The sequence below is a fragment of the Aquarana catesbeiana genome, linkage group LG01 (genome assembly GCF_042186555.1).
Source record: "Aquarana catesbeiana isolate 2022-GZ linkage group LG01, ASM4218655v1, whole genome shotgun sequence".
Taxonomy (NCBI): domain Eukaryota; kingdom Metazoa; phylum Chordata; class Amphibia; order Anura; family Ranidae; genus Aquarana; species Aquarana catesbeiana.
In genome coordinates, this window is record NC_133324.1 from 136832091 (window position 1) to 136847877 (window position 15787).

A 15787-nucleotide genomic window follows, 5' to 3' on the forward strand; every position below is an offset into this window, starting at 1 on the left:
TGGCGGGTGCTCCACGTGCTTTTTATGAACACGCCTGAGCTCATCCTTACTGTAGAGCAAAAGTTTTTTTTAATGTGGATGTAAACCCTCAGAAGTGCACATCCTTTTAGGAGATTTTCTCTTCCAGGTTAGCACTGCAGTGAAGCCTGGCCAAGACAGCCGATTGGAGGAAAGGCGCACACACCCCCTCTCCTCATAGGTAGGGACTTTCGTTTGTTAAAGGGCTCTGCTAATCCATTTATAGCATCCTCCCCAACACAAAACTCAGGCTGCTTTTATCATATGTGATGGAGAACTTGTTAGGAGTTTTCAGGCTAAAAACAGATGAACGGAGCAGGAGAAAACTACAGGACTCAGTGCTTTAAAGAGAGATAACAAAACACTGCAGATATATGTGTCCAACTCAGATTTCATGAATCAGGTTTGCATCCACTTTAAGGGTTCCTGTATGTTAAAGTGGTTCTAAAGCCTTAAAGTGGTTGTAAACTTCAGACATGAAATATGAACAAAGCATATCCCTCTATAGTGTGCACTTTTCTCAATTGAGAGCACTAAGTGCTTTTATAGCGATTACTTGTCTCAATTAGGATCACTAAGTGACACTTGTGTCTCCTGCTTTGTTTTTCTGCTATCAGCATGATTCACTTCTGACAAGTTTTCCTGACACCGAGAAAAAAAGGGGGACGGGGGAGGAACCTCCAGCAGACTGACAGCCTCAACTCTGTTCCTGTGTGCAGCAGGGGGGGGGGGGTTTGGGGCTCTTTGGAGTGGGGGGGGTCTTTTGGTATCTATTTACTCGTCGTAACATTTTTTTTGTAAAATATAAGAGATGTATTATATTGTGTTTGTATGCAATAAAATTCATTTAAGTGTATTTTTTCCCTAAAAATTGCATTTGAAAAACTGCTGAACAAATACAGTGTGACATAAAAAATTGCAACACCCATCATCTGAGGCCAGTCATGTCACTGGGTATATGAGAGGGTTTACAACCACTTCAATGCTCCAGTTCTTCCTTGCTTCATTCCATGTAGGTGGGTCCTTTTTAAGCTCTGTGTGGGAAGTTGTTTTCGTATCCATTTTTTATTTGTATATGGAACAAGAATGTGTGATATCCCTACTTTGTCTTTCTTTTGAAAGCTCTGTAATGCGTTTAACAAAAACATAACAAAAAATGTCTTTTTTTTTTTTTTTTTTTTTTTTAAATAAAACTGTTGGAGTTCAAATATAGAGTTTTTAGAATAGGAATGGCATTCCGCACCAAGTGTACCACACTAAAAGATAGCATCATGCTATGTTAGCACCGATGGCTGAGACAACACTTACTGTTGAACATAATACGATTCGAGTTTGCAGTAGTCTGTACCAAAGCCATGCTCGGCCATAAACTTTGTAATATCAGGATTGGATTTCCTAAAAGGATTAAGCAAACAGTTATTGGTTTCTAACAAACATGTGACGTTTTTACATACAGCTTTGGGTTCTAATGCATTGCATCGTGCTCTCCTGACACGGAGAGAGCTACCGAGGAAAAGGAAAGCACAGAGTGATGATCTTATCAGTGTCCTGGTGTTCCTTCTTTATCCAAATCACAAGCAGAGATGTTGCATAGATTAGGCTGTACTGTTCAATTTCTAAATAGTATTCAGAGAAAATTTGAGGGGTGCAGGCTTTGGCTGTATTCTTGTCAAGATCCACCAGCCTTATAACACCACATTTTTGACAAGTAAAAAACAGTACCTATGGGGGATATTTACTTAAACTGATGTACACAGAATCTGTTGCAGCTGTGCATGATAACCAATCAGCTTCTAGATTTGAGGACCTGGTTCACACTGGTACGACATGACAGTCGTACCACTGTGGATCAGACTTTGCCCTGCTACTTGAAGTCAGACATCTGTCCGACTTCAATGAATGGGGATCAGACTTTGATCCCGACAATACCAGGCAACCAGACAATACGCAGCCCGACAGGTCAGGAAAGGGGGTGGGGACGAGCGAGCACCCCCCATGTTGAGGACAAGGGCCTCTTCCCGACAACACTGGCCAGTGGTTTTCAGGGTCTGCGGGTGGGGGGGGGGGGGGGCTTATTGGAATCTGGAAGCCACCTTTAACAAAGGGGCCCCCACCCTATGTGAATGAGTATGGGGTACATTGTAACAAAAAAAAAAAAAAAAAAGTGTGAAAAAACCTGTGTACTGCGTTTTATTATTAAGTAATTTATTAAGGCAGCTCCAGCGTCTCTTCCGATTTCTTCTCCCTTCTCCGCTGATGTCTTCTGCCTCTGCCGGTTCTTCTCCGCTGATGTCTTCTAGCCCTCTGGTTCTTCTCCCTCTGTCCGCTGTCTTCTGCCTGTGCCGGATCTCCTCTCTGCGCTGTCTTCTCCTTCTGTTGTTCTTCTGATGTTGCCTCGACGCGCTCTTACGATGTAATGTCAGGTCCGCCCTGTGCTATGACTTATAAAGACACAGGGCTGGCCATCCAGTGAAGTCATATGGAGGCCACGCCCCCTCATAACGTCACTGCCCATCATGCCCCAGGTGGTGACGTCATGAGGGGGCCGGGCCTCTGGATGACGTCACCCGGTGACCCCGCCCCATGCCAATATAAGTAGTGGCACACTGCACACCCAGCATGAGAGTGGTAGAGCGTCGAGTCAATATTAGAGGAAGAACAGAGGGAGAAGACAGCACAGAGAGGAGACCCAGCAGAGGCAGAAGACAGCGAACAGAGGGAGAAGAACCGGAGAGGGGAGAAAAAAAAAACCACCACACACACACACACACACCTTAAAAAACCTGTGTACTGTGTTTTATTTTTGACACTTTTTTTTTTTTAAGGTGAATAGGTACCCCATATGCATTTACATAGGGTGGGGGCCTGGATCTGGGGGCCTGGATCTGGGGGCCCCTCTTGTTAAACCGGCCAGGGATGTCGGGAAGTGGCCCTTGTCCTTAACATGGGGATCAGGTGTTTTTGGGGGGGGGGGCGCAGAGCCCCCCCTCGCCCAAAGCACCCCCCATGTTGAGGGCATGTGGCCTGGTATGGTTAACAAGATGATCCGGCTTTGATCCCACTTCAATGATATTCGGCTCGCTCCAGCAGGGTACAGGCCGGGAAGATGGCGGCGGGTGTGCGGGATCGATGGCCCCCTAGATGTGCACGGGCGGAACCTCCGCACAATAAAGGCTCAGGACTCGGCAGGGGATGGAGAGGAACAGGCAGGCAGGTAATTGGGTCTTTTTGAGCAGTTAGGTGCACGGATAGCTAAGGATGGAGTACAGGATTCCCAGAGCTCCTCACTAACATATCTGCCGCCGCTCACATCCGGACATACAGAAAAAAAACCTACTAAACAATTTACTGTTTATTTTTAGGGAGGAGGAGCCACGTCCTGATGTCACCGCTGTGCATCCAGTCCCGGAGGATACAGGCTGATCTGAAGCCGGCCGGCTTTCTTACTTGTTCTGCTGTTTTTATACTGTATAAATGTAAGTGTGCATTTGACTTTTATCTCTTCAATAAATCGTAAGGATTTACGCTATGTGGAGCATTTCTATGTGTTTCATTTCTTGGTAATCTCATCACCCTTCTGTGTGCGATGGTGAGGATCCCCAGGGACGTGAACAATCCTGGTGTTTGCTTGCGAGATCCCGGGCTGGGGTTGCAGCCATCTGCTCAGCGTGGTCCCCTGTAACAAGGGACCATTGCTTTCCGGTAAGTGGCAGTGTTTGTCTGAGGTGGAGGTCCCATCCATGCACTTGGCACTTTATGAAAATTTACTTCACTCATCACTTTGGAATTTGTTTTTTCACTTTATGGACTTTTTTTATTTAAGTCTTTTTCTTTATTTCTCCGTATGTGCACTGTATGGACATTTAACTTATGTTTGCACGTTTTATTCAAGGTGTATAATTTTTTGCACTTATCATTGAGTCATTAATGTCATTTATTTTTTCAACACTCAATTTTGCAGTTTCCATCACATATATGTTAGCGCGACTTTATTGTTTTTCATTTTGATCTGTGTCGTATAACACTGGTTAGTTGCAGCTATTTTTTCATTTATTCATTGTTTGTGCGGTTAGCGCAGCATTTTTATATACACTGTTTATTTTTAGCTGGAATTTAAGAAATACATCACACAGTGCAGTTAACTCACCAGCAAGAGAAGTCCACCTCATCCCCTCCTAAATGGATATATTTGTCAGGAAACAATCTGCCAACTTCTTCAAATAATTTATACATAAACGTATAAGTGCCATTAACAATTGGGTTCACGGGTCCAAAACTTTCACTTGGCTCTCCATCTTTGTAACAGGGAGTCAAAAGATCTTTTTGGCCTAAGGTACAGAAAAATCATTTACTTTAAAAAGACAAAAAAATACTGTGACATACAAATCTTAATTTGTTAAACATCTTAGCATTTTTCCATAGGGTCCCTTTTAGAGTGTATGGACCTCAAAACAAGGTCGGAGAAGTACAACAAAATTGAAATCTGATTGGCTGTTGTTATCAATGGCACCTTAAATTCTATTTGCTACAGCTTTTATATACTAAGATTAGCTTAAAGAGGAACTGTAGTCTGCTCACATAATTTGAAATAAAAACATCTTTCCCATTCTTAAGCTTCCCTCCAACCACTTTGCATATTATTTTATATATACTGTGATTCTGTACTTGCCAAATATGCTGCAGAAATCTCCCTCCACAAAGTCTGGCTGCAGCCATTTTAACTGTGGGCAGCTGAAGCTGCTGCCTGTTCGCTTCCTGGATTTACACAGAGGCACACCTGCAGCTCTCATTGGTCCTCTTAGGACTCATCCCCCCCCCTCCCTGGCAAACTCTCCCCAGAGATAGCTGTGCATGTCGTCATAAGCCTAGGCTTTTTACCAGACAAGAAACAGGAAGTGGGCTGTAGAAGGCATTTACTAGCAGAAAAAAACGTTTTACTATCCAAAGTTAAAACAAGGGCAGAATATTTAATAGATGGAAATTGAAAAAAAAAAATGACTGAAGGTCCACTTTAAAGACAGTGCAAAAGCATAAGAGAATTATAACTAAAAGGATATGTTCAATTTAAAATGTGCATTTTCTTTTTCAAAGCATTGCACCTGTAATCAGATTGCAGGTGCAGTGTCAGTACAGATGTCTGCCTGTAACTTATGGGCAGACGGTTACTGAAGAGCAGGAAGAATCAATGAACTATAAGTGCATTCACCAGTGCCCTCACAGTTCAATAAGAACATGCCATCTGCCGTGGTGGAAGACGGATAGAGGATAGAGAGATATAGCCATCTGCCATGGTGGAAGACGGGTCTTGCAGGGAAATGAAGTTGAAGAACGTATTTATCTAATAAAATGCACATCATATTTAAAAGTATAAAGCAATAGTGTGTATAAGCTCGCTATAGTTTACACAAACCATACTCACCTTTACCCCATGAGTAAGTGTGTCCTGGAGAATCAAACTCTGGTATAACTCGAATTCCTCTTAGTCTAGCAAACTCGATCACTATGCGTATATCAATGAAATTATAAATGTGTGTGGATGCCTGATAAGCTCCCTGAAACCAAAAAATGTGTATTTGCAAACAGTCCACTTAAAATCACAAGTAATGCAGCTTTTTGTAATACTTGGAAAGAATTACCTTAAAGAAGATGTAAACCCCCATTCATGAAATCTGAGCTGGGTACATATCTGTAGTGTTTACTTATCTCTCAAAAGCCCTATGTCTCATGTCTTTCTGTTGCTCCGTTCCCCTGGGTTTTTTTAGCATGACTTTTTTTTTTTTAAAGGGTAAATTTTATTAAATTTCACAAAATTGTACACTTCAATATTACTGTTCATGTTTTCATACAATATATCTTAAGTATATTTCAATCTGAGCTTAATGTCATGGAACTAAACCATGTATCTGTTGATAACCAAGCATTCCATTTTTAGATTATAAACAATAAAAACTGTTGTCAAAATGCTAAACCATGTTCCTGGGGACAATTACAATATATCTATGTGAAAACCTATATTTACTGCATAAGTCTTGATATAAAATCTTCCTATTAGCAGTTCCACTTATATATTTCTGTTCATTAATTAATATGCGATTTCTAATGATCAGGTACAATGCATACATTGTCTTTATCTGTACCTGATATAAAATAATAAAAACCTATTGAAGAAAAAAAAAATGCTAAACCATTTTTGTGTCTATTCTGTGTCCCCTTTATATTATGATATAACCTATTATACATTCATTTCCATTATTAGTATAACTTTTTCGAAGACATTCACCTTTATTGATCATACTACAATTTCTCTGAATACATTTTTAATCTATTTTCCCCATACTTTATCAAACTTTTTAGAGCATCCTCTAGCCTGGTAAGCAAGTTTATACATTGGTAGGGCGTTATTAACAAACTTCAGCCAGTCTTGTAGGGAAGGGGGGGGGGCAGATCCCCCCCATTTAAGGGCGAGAGCCTTTTTTGGCGTAGCAGAAGACTATTTTCAAAAGGATCTTCTGTGATATGGACAGTTCCTCCTCCTCCAGGTCTCCCAGGAGACATTGGGGCAGAGAATATACGTTTGGGAGCTCCAGTGCATCCTCCAAATATGTGAGGCCTGTCTTCCAGTATTTCACCACCCGAGGGCACTGCTATATCATATGGAAGAAGTCCCTCACTGCTGCATTACATCGAGGAGACTCCCTTCTACACATCCTATGCAATCGTTTGGGGGTATAGTAAGTTCTGTGTAGGTAATTGAACTGGAGCATTTTATCTCTAGCTGAGATCGAGGGCACCAGAGTATCTAGAGCCTCAGACCAGGATTCCTCCATAAAAGGACGGTATATCCATTTTCCATTGTGCAAACACCCTGTCCATTCTGGGGGAGGAGGATGTCAGCAGTGTGAAATAATATTTAGAGATCAACTTTGAATGATCCCCATCAGCGATTCGTTTTTCCATATTAGAAGGGGTGAGTGCCACTCCCCACCCCCCACACCATATTGAGCCGTTGCTGCGTGACGCAGCTGCAGGTATCTAAAAAAAATGTATTCGGAACTCCGTATTCAATCTTCAAATCTATGAAAGATCTAAAGATCCCATCCCTGAACAGCTGATGGGCATAAGCTGCCCAGCATGCTCTGTCCGGCACCTCGGCTATTTCTTTAAGCTGAGGATTATGCCACAATAGGGCATTAGGAGAGTCAACTAGGCTGGTGCCACCCGTTCTAGCATTGTACACTTGAAATATTTTGTATGACAATTTTAAAATATCTGCCCCCTGTTCTGGATATGGACCGTTCCTGTAAAGCACATTGATCAGCGCTTCATGTGAATGAAACTGAGCTGCCTGAGCATGATGACTTCTGACAAGCTCTGACAACCGAGGGGGGGTGCCCTCCTCCAATCAGCCATCACACAGTGTATGCTCAGACTCCACACCCAGTGGTGGAACAGGGGGAGAAAATTTTAACAGGATGTGCACTTTCTAAGCCGTCTAGAAAGTTGAAGACAGCACATATACAAATACAATTTATGTAGGGAGATTTGTTTAATCTCTATGTATCATCTGAGGCTGCTCACTTCACTGGGTATATGTGAGGGTTTACATCCACTCTAAAGTGACATTAAAGCCTTGTGTTTTTTCTTTTATTAAAATAACAAGCATGTTATACTTACCTGTTCTGTGCAATGGTTTTGCATAGAGCAGCCCCGATCCTCCAGGCCCCTTCTCTCTGCCTTCCATGTGGGGGGGGCACCCGTGTGTGCTCGCCCCCGAGCCCCGCTGCTGCATCCACTGACACAGAAAGCGGGACTCCTGCGTCACAGCATTTGATTGACAGCAGCGGGAGCCAATTGCTCCCGCTGCTATTGGTCTGCCCAATGAAAAGGGGGGAGAAAGCGGCTAGAGCCGCTACTCCTGTGCAGGTCTCTGGATTGAATTGGGCTCAGGTAATAAGGGGGGTTGGGGTCTGGGGGGAGCTGCAGAACAGGTTTTTCACCTTAATGCATAAAAATGCATTTTTTTTTTATTCCGGTAAACATGAAAAAATTACACAATCGCATTTCCCACTTGCACTCAGCAGGTGGTGAGCTCCAAGCTAGCACAACATGTTTCTATAAGCTCTTTCTACAGCTGTCCTGAGCAAAAAGCCCAAATAGCAACACGGGGAGCAAGATGTAGATTTGTTTAGGCCTTGTCTGGCTTCAGGCCCAGGAACAGTTCCAGACACTGTACCCACCTGTAGATATCTCTGATGTACATACTAGACAACCCATAACTAAACAGTAAAAAAAAAAAAAAAAAAAAAGGCACTACCAATAGGAAGAATTGGCATTACTCTCTACCAGAAACCCAGTACAAATCACTTACCTTGTTACTCAGTTCAGGGAATGCTTCGCTTTGATAAGGGAAAGACTGATCATCAACTATATGCCAGTGAAGGACATTCATTTTGTTAAATGCCATAGCTTCCTGAAACAGAAAATAGGAGGGAAGGGAAAAAAAAAAGAAGTTGCAAAAATTTGTTTCCATCAATTTTAAAATATTAAACAAGTGGGAGAAAAGAAATAGTTTCTAGCCTGTGAAGGGACATTGAATGTTGTGGACAAAAACATTTTTCCTCAGTTGTTTCCCACCATCAATCCCAGCTGTTACCTTCCCAGTACAGGAGGTAATGTTTGTGTCTGTCCTCCCTCATATACATTATAAACCTCAGGACACATACAGCAGGGCAGAGATAACTCCTAATGCATTATGGGAATGGATGGTTTCCATTTTTTGGATTACTCCGAAATGAATGCTGAGAAAAAAAAAAAAAAAAAAAAACACATGCACCTCCAAATAAAATTGGTTACTAAGTGTGCTTCACTGTTACATCATGGGGACCCCTTATACAACTGGTAGGCTGTTTCCTTGAAAAGGCCTTTCAGTATTGTTGTGTGTTAAAAATTACGTGTCAGCAGTGATTTGTGGGGTCTTTAAAGTGATAATGTTGAATTTAAAAGCAAGGTTGGCCATTAATATATTTCTGGTCTTTGGTGGACTTAAAGCCAAGTTCCACCCAAAAAAATAAAAATAAAAAAATGTAACTTCCGCTTATTCGGTGCGCCCCCCCCCCCCCCATTTCCGGTGTCACATTTGGCACCTTTTAGGTGGGGGGGGGGGGAGCAGATACCTGTTTAATACAGGTATTTGCTCCCACTTCCGGCGATAGATCGCCGCAGAATATGCGGCGATCTATGCCATGTCCGGCCCCTCCTCCGTTCCGCCCGCTGTCTTTTGGGAGGCACATAGGTCCCAGAAGACAGCAGGGACCAGTCAGGACGCGCAGCGCTTTTTGCGCATGCGTAGTAGGTAACCAGGCTTTACTTCCCGATTCCCTTACTGAAGATGCCGGCGCCTCCATCCGGGAACCGAGGGACAGGTCAGCTTCGGGTAAGGACATCGCGGCCGCCCTGGACAGGCAAGTGCTTTTATTTTAAAAGTCAGCAGCTGCAGTATTTTTTTTTTTTTTTGGCGGAACTCCACTTTAAGAAGGTAGAAGACTTCCTGTCTCCAGTTTGGAGACAGGAAGTCTTACCCTGGGTCAGAGGTGCCCCAGCCTGTAGCCAAGAGACAGAAGGTCTTACCCAGGGGTCAGAGGTGCCCCAGCCTGTAGCCAAGAGACAGAAGGTCTTACCCAGGGGTCAGAGGTGCCCCAGCCTGTAGCCAAGAGACAGAAGGTCTTACCCAGGGGTCAGAGGTGCCCCAGCCTGTAGCCAAGAGACAGAAGGTCTTACCCAGGGGTCAGAGGTGCCCCAGCCAGCAGCCAGGAGGTCTTATCCAGGGGTCAGAGGAGCCCCAGCCAGAAAACAGGAGGTCTCAGTCCAGGAGTCAGGTCAGCTCCTATTGGGATGTCAGAAGAACTTATTTTCAGAGGCCAGGATTGGGCTGTGTAGCAGGGTGCTGTGACTAAAGGCTTAAAGAGCCAAGGAAACCAGTTGAGTTGGAAAACATAGTCAGTGGGACAGCTCATACTTTCAGAGTTTGTTAAAGACCCCAAAACCATACTACGGGAGGATGGGAGGGGCCACATTTTAGTGGCAGCTTAACATCCAGCGGACCCCCTGAGTAGAGACCCTAGGAGCCTTAATTTTGATAAAGACCCAGTGGCTGGGGGACACAGCCACCTGCATATACGATCTCCTTAAACAAGAGATCTAAATATCTGGTAAGGGGCAGATCGTTTTGTTTGGTGGAGGAATTTCCCTATTATCACATTCTCCAGGGTGACAACAGTGCATGCTTCACATCAACAGAAGAGTGGTGTTTTATATCAATATTATTGATGCCTTTTCATTCTTTTACTGGTGAAAGACATTTTTTTAAAAAAAGGAACGTTTTTGTATGGACCTTGTTCAACATATTTGATGTCTGATTGCACATATACAAAAAAAGTAATCCTATATGTCACGTATTTATGGTAATTTGTGTATGTATATGTTATGGTCATTTAAATGGTTTTTGACCACACTCACTTATTCACAGCAGCGCAGCCTTTCTTTGTATAATATTTAAGAAGGTAATACAAGACAGAGATACAGTGGGGGAAATTATTATTTGATGCCCTGCAGATTTTGTAGGTTTGCCCACTTACAAAAGAAATGAAGGGGCTATAATTTTTTATCATAGATATATTTTAAATGAGACAGAATATCAATCAAAAATCCAGAAAAAACACATGATACAAAATGTTATAAATTATTTGAGTTGACGTTCAGTGAGTAAAAAAAATTTGATCCCCTACCAACCAACAATAATTCTGGCTCCCACAGGCTGGCTACAGTTTGTGCTCATATGGTACATAGATTGACAGAATTAATTTAAGAAGGTGCTTATAATGACAACTCGTTATGTGTATAAAAGACACCTGTCCACAGAATCTTCTTCCATTCAAACCTCACCATCATGGGCAAGACCAAAGAGCTGTCAAAGGATGTCAGGGACAAGATTGTAGACCTGCACAAGGCTGGAATGGGCTACAAGACCATCAGCAAGAAGCTTGGAGAGAAGGAGACAATCGTTGAAGTGATTATTCGCAAATGGAAAAAAAAAAATACAAAATAATCATCAATCTCCCTTGGTTTAGAGCTCCATGCAAGATTTCGCCTCATGAGGTAAGGACGATCATGAGAAAAGTGAGAGATCAGCAGAGAACTACATGGGAGGAGCTTGTGAATGATCTCAAGGCAGTTGGGACCACAGTCACCAAACAAACCATTGGTAACACAATACGTCGCCATGGATTGGAATCCTGCAGCACCCACAAGGTTCCCCCTACTAAAGAAGGCACATGTACAGGACAACCAAGAAACCTTAAAAGAGAAGTAAAGGAATCATATCATACTTACCTCGATGGATGCAGCATTGGTCCAATGCAGCATCTGTCCCCTGGCGCCTCTGCACTAAGAACCGATCGATCACCGCCGATGGCTCGGTTCTCACAGCTCCCCGAGCAGAGAGCTGCTGGTTGTCAATCAGCAGCTCTCTGCTCTGCTTCCTCCTCACTCACTGGAGTGCTGAGCTGTGGAGGGGCAGAGAGCGGCCTCTGTAGTCAGTACTCTCCAAGTTACCGGGAGAAAGGATTTTCCCTTTCGCGGTTCTGATCCTGCGTCCACCAGTTTAGGCTTAAGCGTGCCCGAGGAGATAAGCACATTGGATAATCCAGGGCTTTTTCTCTTCTGGTCCAGGTCAACAAGACGTCTTGTTCTAAAGGCCTGGAATGGAACTGGTCATAGGGCACTGCCTCGAAGGAGGATACCATCCTCCCTAGAACACTCATACAGAGCCGAATGGAGGGTTGTCTGGTGTCACTTATCTGATGCACCTGAATCTTCACGGCACAGATCATTACGGGTGGCAAGAATATTCTTGCTTGGACCGTATCTAGGATCAGATCAAAAAACTTTAGCCTTTGAGCTGGTTTCAAGGCTGACTTTTTGGCATTTATGATCCAGCCTAAGCTTTTTAAATACCGCACTGTGCATATTATGCTCTGTTCTAGAGCCTGTAATGAGTGATCTCTGAGTAGGAGGTCGTCCAGATACCCGAGCACCAGGATCCCTTGGGCCGTTAAAAGACAAAGTACTGGTACTAGGATCTTTGTGAACACCCAGGGAGCTGTAGCCAGCCCGAAGGGTAGAGCCACAAACTGAAAATAACGTTCCTCTACTGCAAAAGCAGGAACCTCGGATGAGGCTGAAAGATAGGCATGTGTAAATACGCGTCTCTTATATCGATGGAGGCTATAAAGTCTCCCCTCTGGAGCGAGGCTACTACTGAGTGGACAGACTCCATCCAAAAGGACTGTATCAGGAGATACTTGTTCAAGGATCTTAGGTCCAAAATAGGCCTTGTGTCCCCGTATGGTTTCTGAACCGTAAACAGGTTTGAGTAAAACCCTGTGCCCCTTTCGGATACCAGAACCTCTACAATCACTCCTTGATGTACTAGATGATGTAGTGCCTGAAGCAATAAGTTTCTTTTTGGAGAATCCAAGGGAATGCTGGATCTTATAAACCTCTGAGGGAGAATCCCCCGCAACTCTAGCTTGTAACTGCGAGATATAATTGAGGTGACCCACTCGTCCTAAATTATTGTTCTCCAAAATGTCCACAAAGTGCAGCAGCCTTCCCCCCCACTCGATGGAGTGGGGGCGTCCCCTCAAAAGGAGGGCTTGGTGCTGGGTTTAGAAGAGTCTTGGACCCAGAGTTTCTTCTGGCCTTGGCCCTGTGGCTTGCCCCTGGCCCTAGCGCCCTGTTGGCGACGGAACCGCCTTGACGCTGAGACTTTGGAGGAAGCAGTCCCTGAGGTTTTAAACGAGGGCCGTCTGGTGCTTTTTTTCACAGGAAGGAGAGGAACTCTTCCCTCTGGAAATCTTTTGGGTATATTTGTCCAAATGATCACTAAATAAACATTCCTCATGAAAAGGGAAACCTGCCAATAACTTTTTACAAGGAAGCTCGGCTGACCAGTTCTTAAGCAATAAGAGTCTGCGCATATGTACAGATGAGAGAGCCAAAACGAGAAACCTGCTGTATTGAATCCTTTAAGGCGTCAATAGCAAAACACAGCGCTCAAGGAATATCTGTCTTACTTTCAGGCAGATCATCCTCCTGGTTAGGCCTATCAGGCCGTTTGACCTGATCCTTTACGGATTGGCAGATACCAATTGCTGCAACAGTTGGCTGAATAGCTGAACTGGCCAAAGAAAAGGAAGCCTTTAGTAATAACTCCATTTTCTTGTCAACAGGGTCTTTCAAACCCTGTGCGTTATCTACTGGACAAGTTAAGTTCTTGTTCAAGGAAGAGACTGCTGCATCTACTGCTGGCATGCTCCATTTTTTAATTAACTTTTCATCCATGGGATATAAAAGGGAAAAACCTGTTAGGGGGAACAAAAATCCTATCAGGATGTTCCCAATCAGCATACACCGCCTGTTCCAACAGGGGGTGTAGAGGGAAAGCCTGTGGCAGCCTGAAGAGGCCTCAGGGATCCCAAAGAGAACTAGGAGGGCTCAGCCACCTCTGCAAGACGCAACTTAAAGGCAGAACGAACCTTTTCGGTCAGAGTCCAGATCAAAAGCCTCTGTGACTGAGAGGCAGACAACTGGATATCTTCTTGTCCAGATTGCTTGGAAGCAGACTCATCTGCCAGGCCCTCCAAAGAATCCTGAGCTTTAAGCTCTTCCCCACTAAGAGCCCAATCTTCACCCTTCATGGTGGGTTCCTGTCACTTGAGGAATTTTAGGTACCCTTTTCATGTTTAAGGTCCACTTCCTGGACCTGTACAGCACCCTGCAGGAATGCCTTAGCACTGTGGTGTCCAGGATTCCACTTTGCAGGGTCCAGCGCCCAGAGTCCGCATTACAGGCAAAACCTCGCAGAATCTTGAGTCTTTTTGCGAGGCTCAGGTACCATTTATCTAACCATATAAAGCCTGTGTGAAATGGATCCCATTGGTCAATCCCTTGATTCATTTAAGATCAGTTTGTGGGACTAGAGACCTGGAGCTCAGACAAACCGTGCCATCCACCTTGCAGACACTGGTAAAAACTGAAGTGCTTCCTGTGTGGGAGGGGTTATATAGGGGATCACTTCCTGTCTGAAGACAATTTGGTCTACCAGTGTCCATTCACCTGGAGATGGAGTATAACCCAGTAGGTAATGAATATTAGCCTGACTCTGTGTCCCATGATGTATGAAAAAGAAATGTATTTTTTTGAGAGATACTTTCAATAGGAACACATCTAAAGGGATGCAGGCTCAGCAGATTTCCTCATTAGTGCCCTGCAGCTCCACAGCTGACTGATAATTATGAAGCCAATCCCATTAGACCCTCTCAGCCCAGAGGCACAGACAAACACACATGGATTTCGTCAGAATAACAAAAGTACAACAATGTACATAGATCACCCAGAGGGGAAATTTTTTTTTCTCAAAAGTGGAGTTACTCTTTAAAGATTTAGAGAAGATCTATAAAGAAGAGGAGTGGACCAAAATCCCTCGAGATGTGTGCAAACCTGGTCACCATCTACAATGTCTTACCTCTGTGCTTGCTAACAAGGGCTTCTCCACCAAGTACTAAGTCATGTTTTGCATGGGGATCAAATACTTAATTTTACTCACTGAACTGCAACTCAATTTATAACATTTTTATCATGTGTTTTTTCTGGATTTTTGGTGGATATTCTGTCTCTATCATTTAAAATACACCTATGATAATTATAAACCCTTCATTTCTTTGTAGGTGGGCAAACTTACAAAATCTGCAGGGGATCAAAAAATGATTTCCCCCACTGTATACTTGTCACAGAGTCACCAATAGCAGCACATTAAAGAATAATTACACTTTCAAACAAATATACTTATTCTTTTTGCCCCCTTCCGCTGAAATAACAGATCCCACCATTTTCAGAACCTGGTACTTGATAGTGCTAAGAGCCAAATGCAGGTCTACAACCAGCTGCAGAAAGGAGAGGATTTGTTCCATGGGAAGACTCTCACCAAGTGAAGTATAGCTTGCTATGCCCAGTGACGGACCGTGGTAGAAGTAGACTTCCTATAATTATCATCGTAGTAATTACAGACTCAGATGCTCCTGTCCCTCAGAACCTGGGCTCTAAAAGCCAATCTGTGAAAGCCAGCAGCCATCAAGCAGGATGGCAAATTGGTCCTACCCAATCACAAAAATTGGGGAAATGAAAAATTCTTCTTCATTATTGCAAGAAGTAAAAATGTTCCATAAGACAAACACGAACTTTATTACCAATGGATGTTTTAGTTTAAATTGGTCACTACAGGACAAAACATTCTTATTCACATGCTTTGAAGAAGAAAATCAGGGCCTGCTATTGCTAAACTCCTGCTGAGAATGCTGCTATGTTTTGGTCAGTAACTTAGAAAGCCAAAGGATCAGCATTTTCAGGAGTTCAGCTATGGCAGCCCACATTATGTAGACTGTATGTGAGTTTTTTTAACAGCAAGTTTCAGCGTCACTCACCAAATTTTTTAGGATAACCTTTAGAGGCAGATAATGTCTGGATGTGTCCAGTAGTATTCCTCTGTGGGCAAACCTTGGAAAGTCAGTAATCTGAGTTTTGTTTATTACGAACTAGAGGAAGAACAAGAAAAATATTTTTTACACACATTTATATTAGGACTAAAGAAAAAAGGATGTCAAGAAGACAGTGAAACATTTTATAAATTAATTTTCATATCGGAATTGCTGTT

General features: G+C 43.3%; 1 protein-coding gene across 1 annotated transcript in view; it reads right to left on the reverse strand.

Annotated features, from left to right (window-relative positions):
- LOC141134725 (beta-hexosaminidase subunit beta-like) overlaps nt 1-15787 on the reverse strand; it is a 95368-nt gene that overhangs the window by 47036 nt on the left and 32545 nt on the right. The window contains exons 5-9 of the mRNA XM_073624166.1: nt 15558-15668; nt 8387-8488; nt 5438-5570; nt 4166-4346; nt 1327-1413 (exon numbers count right to left, since the gene is read on the reverse strand). Of these exons, the coding sequence (XP_073480267.1) occupies nt 1327-1413; nt 4166-4346; nt 5438-5570; nt 8387-8488; nt 15558-15668 (614 nt within the window). The remainder of the gene's footprint in view (nt 1-1326; nt 1414-4165; nt 4347-5437; nt 5571-8386; nt 8489-15557; nt 15669-15787) is intronic.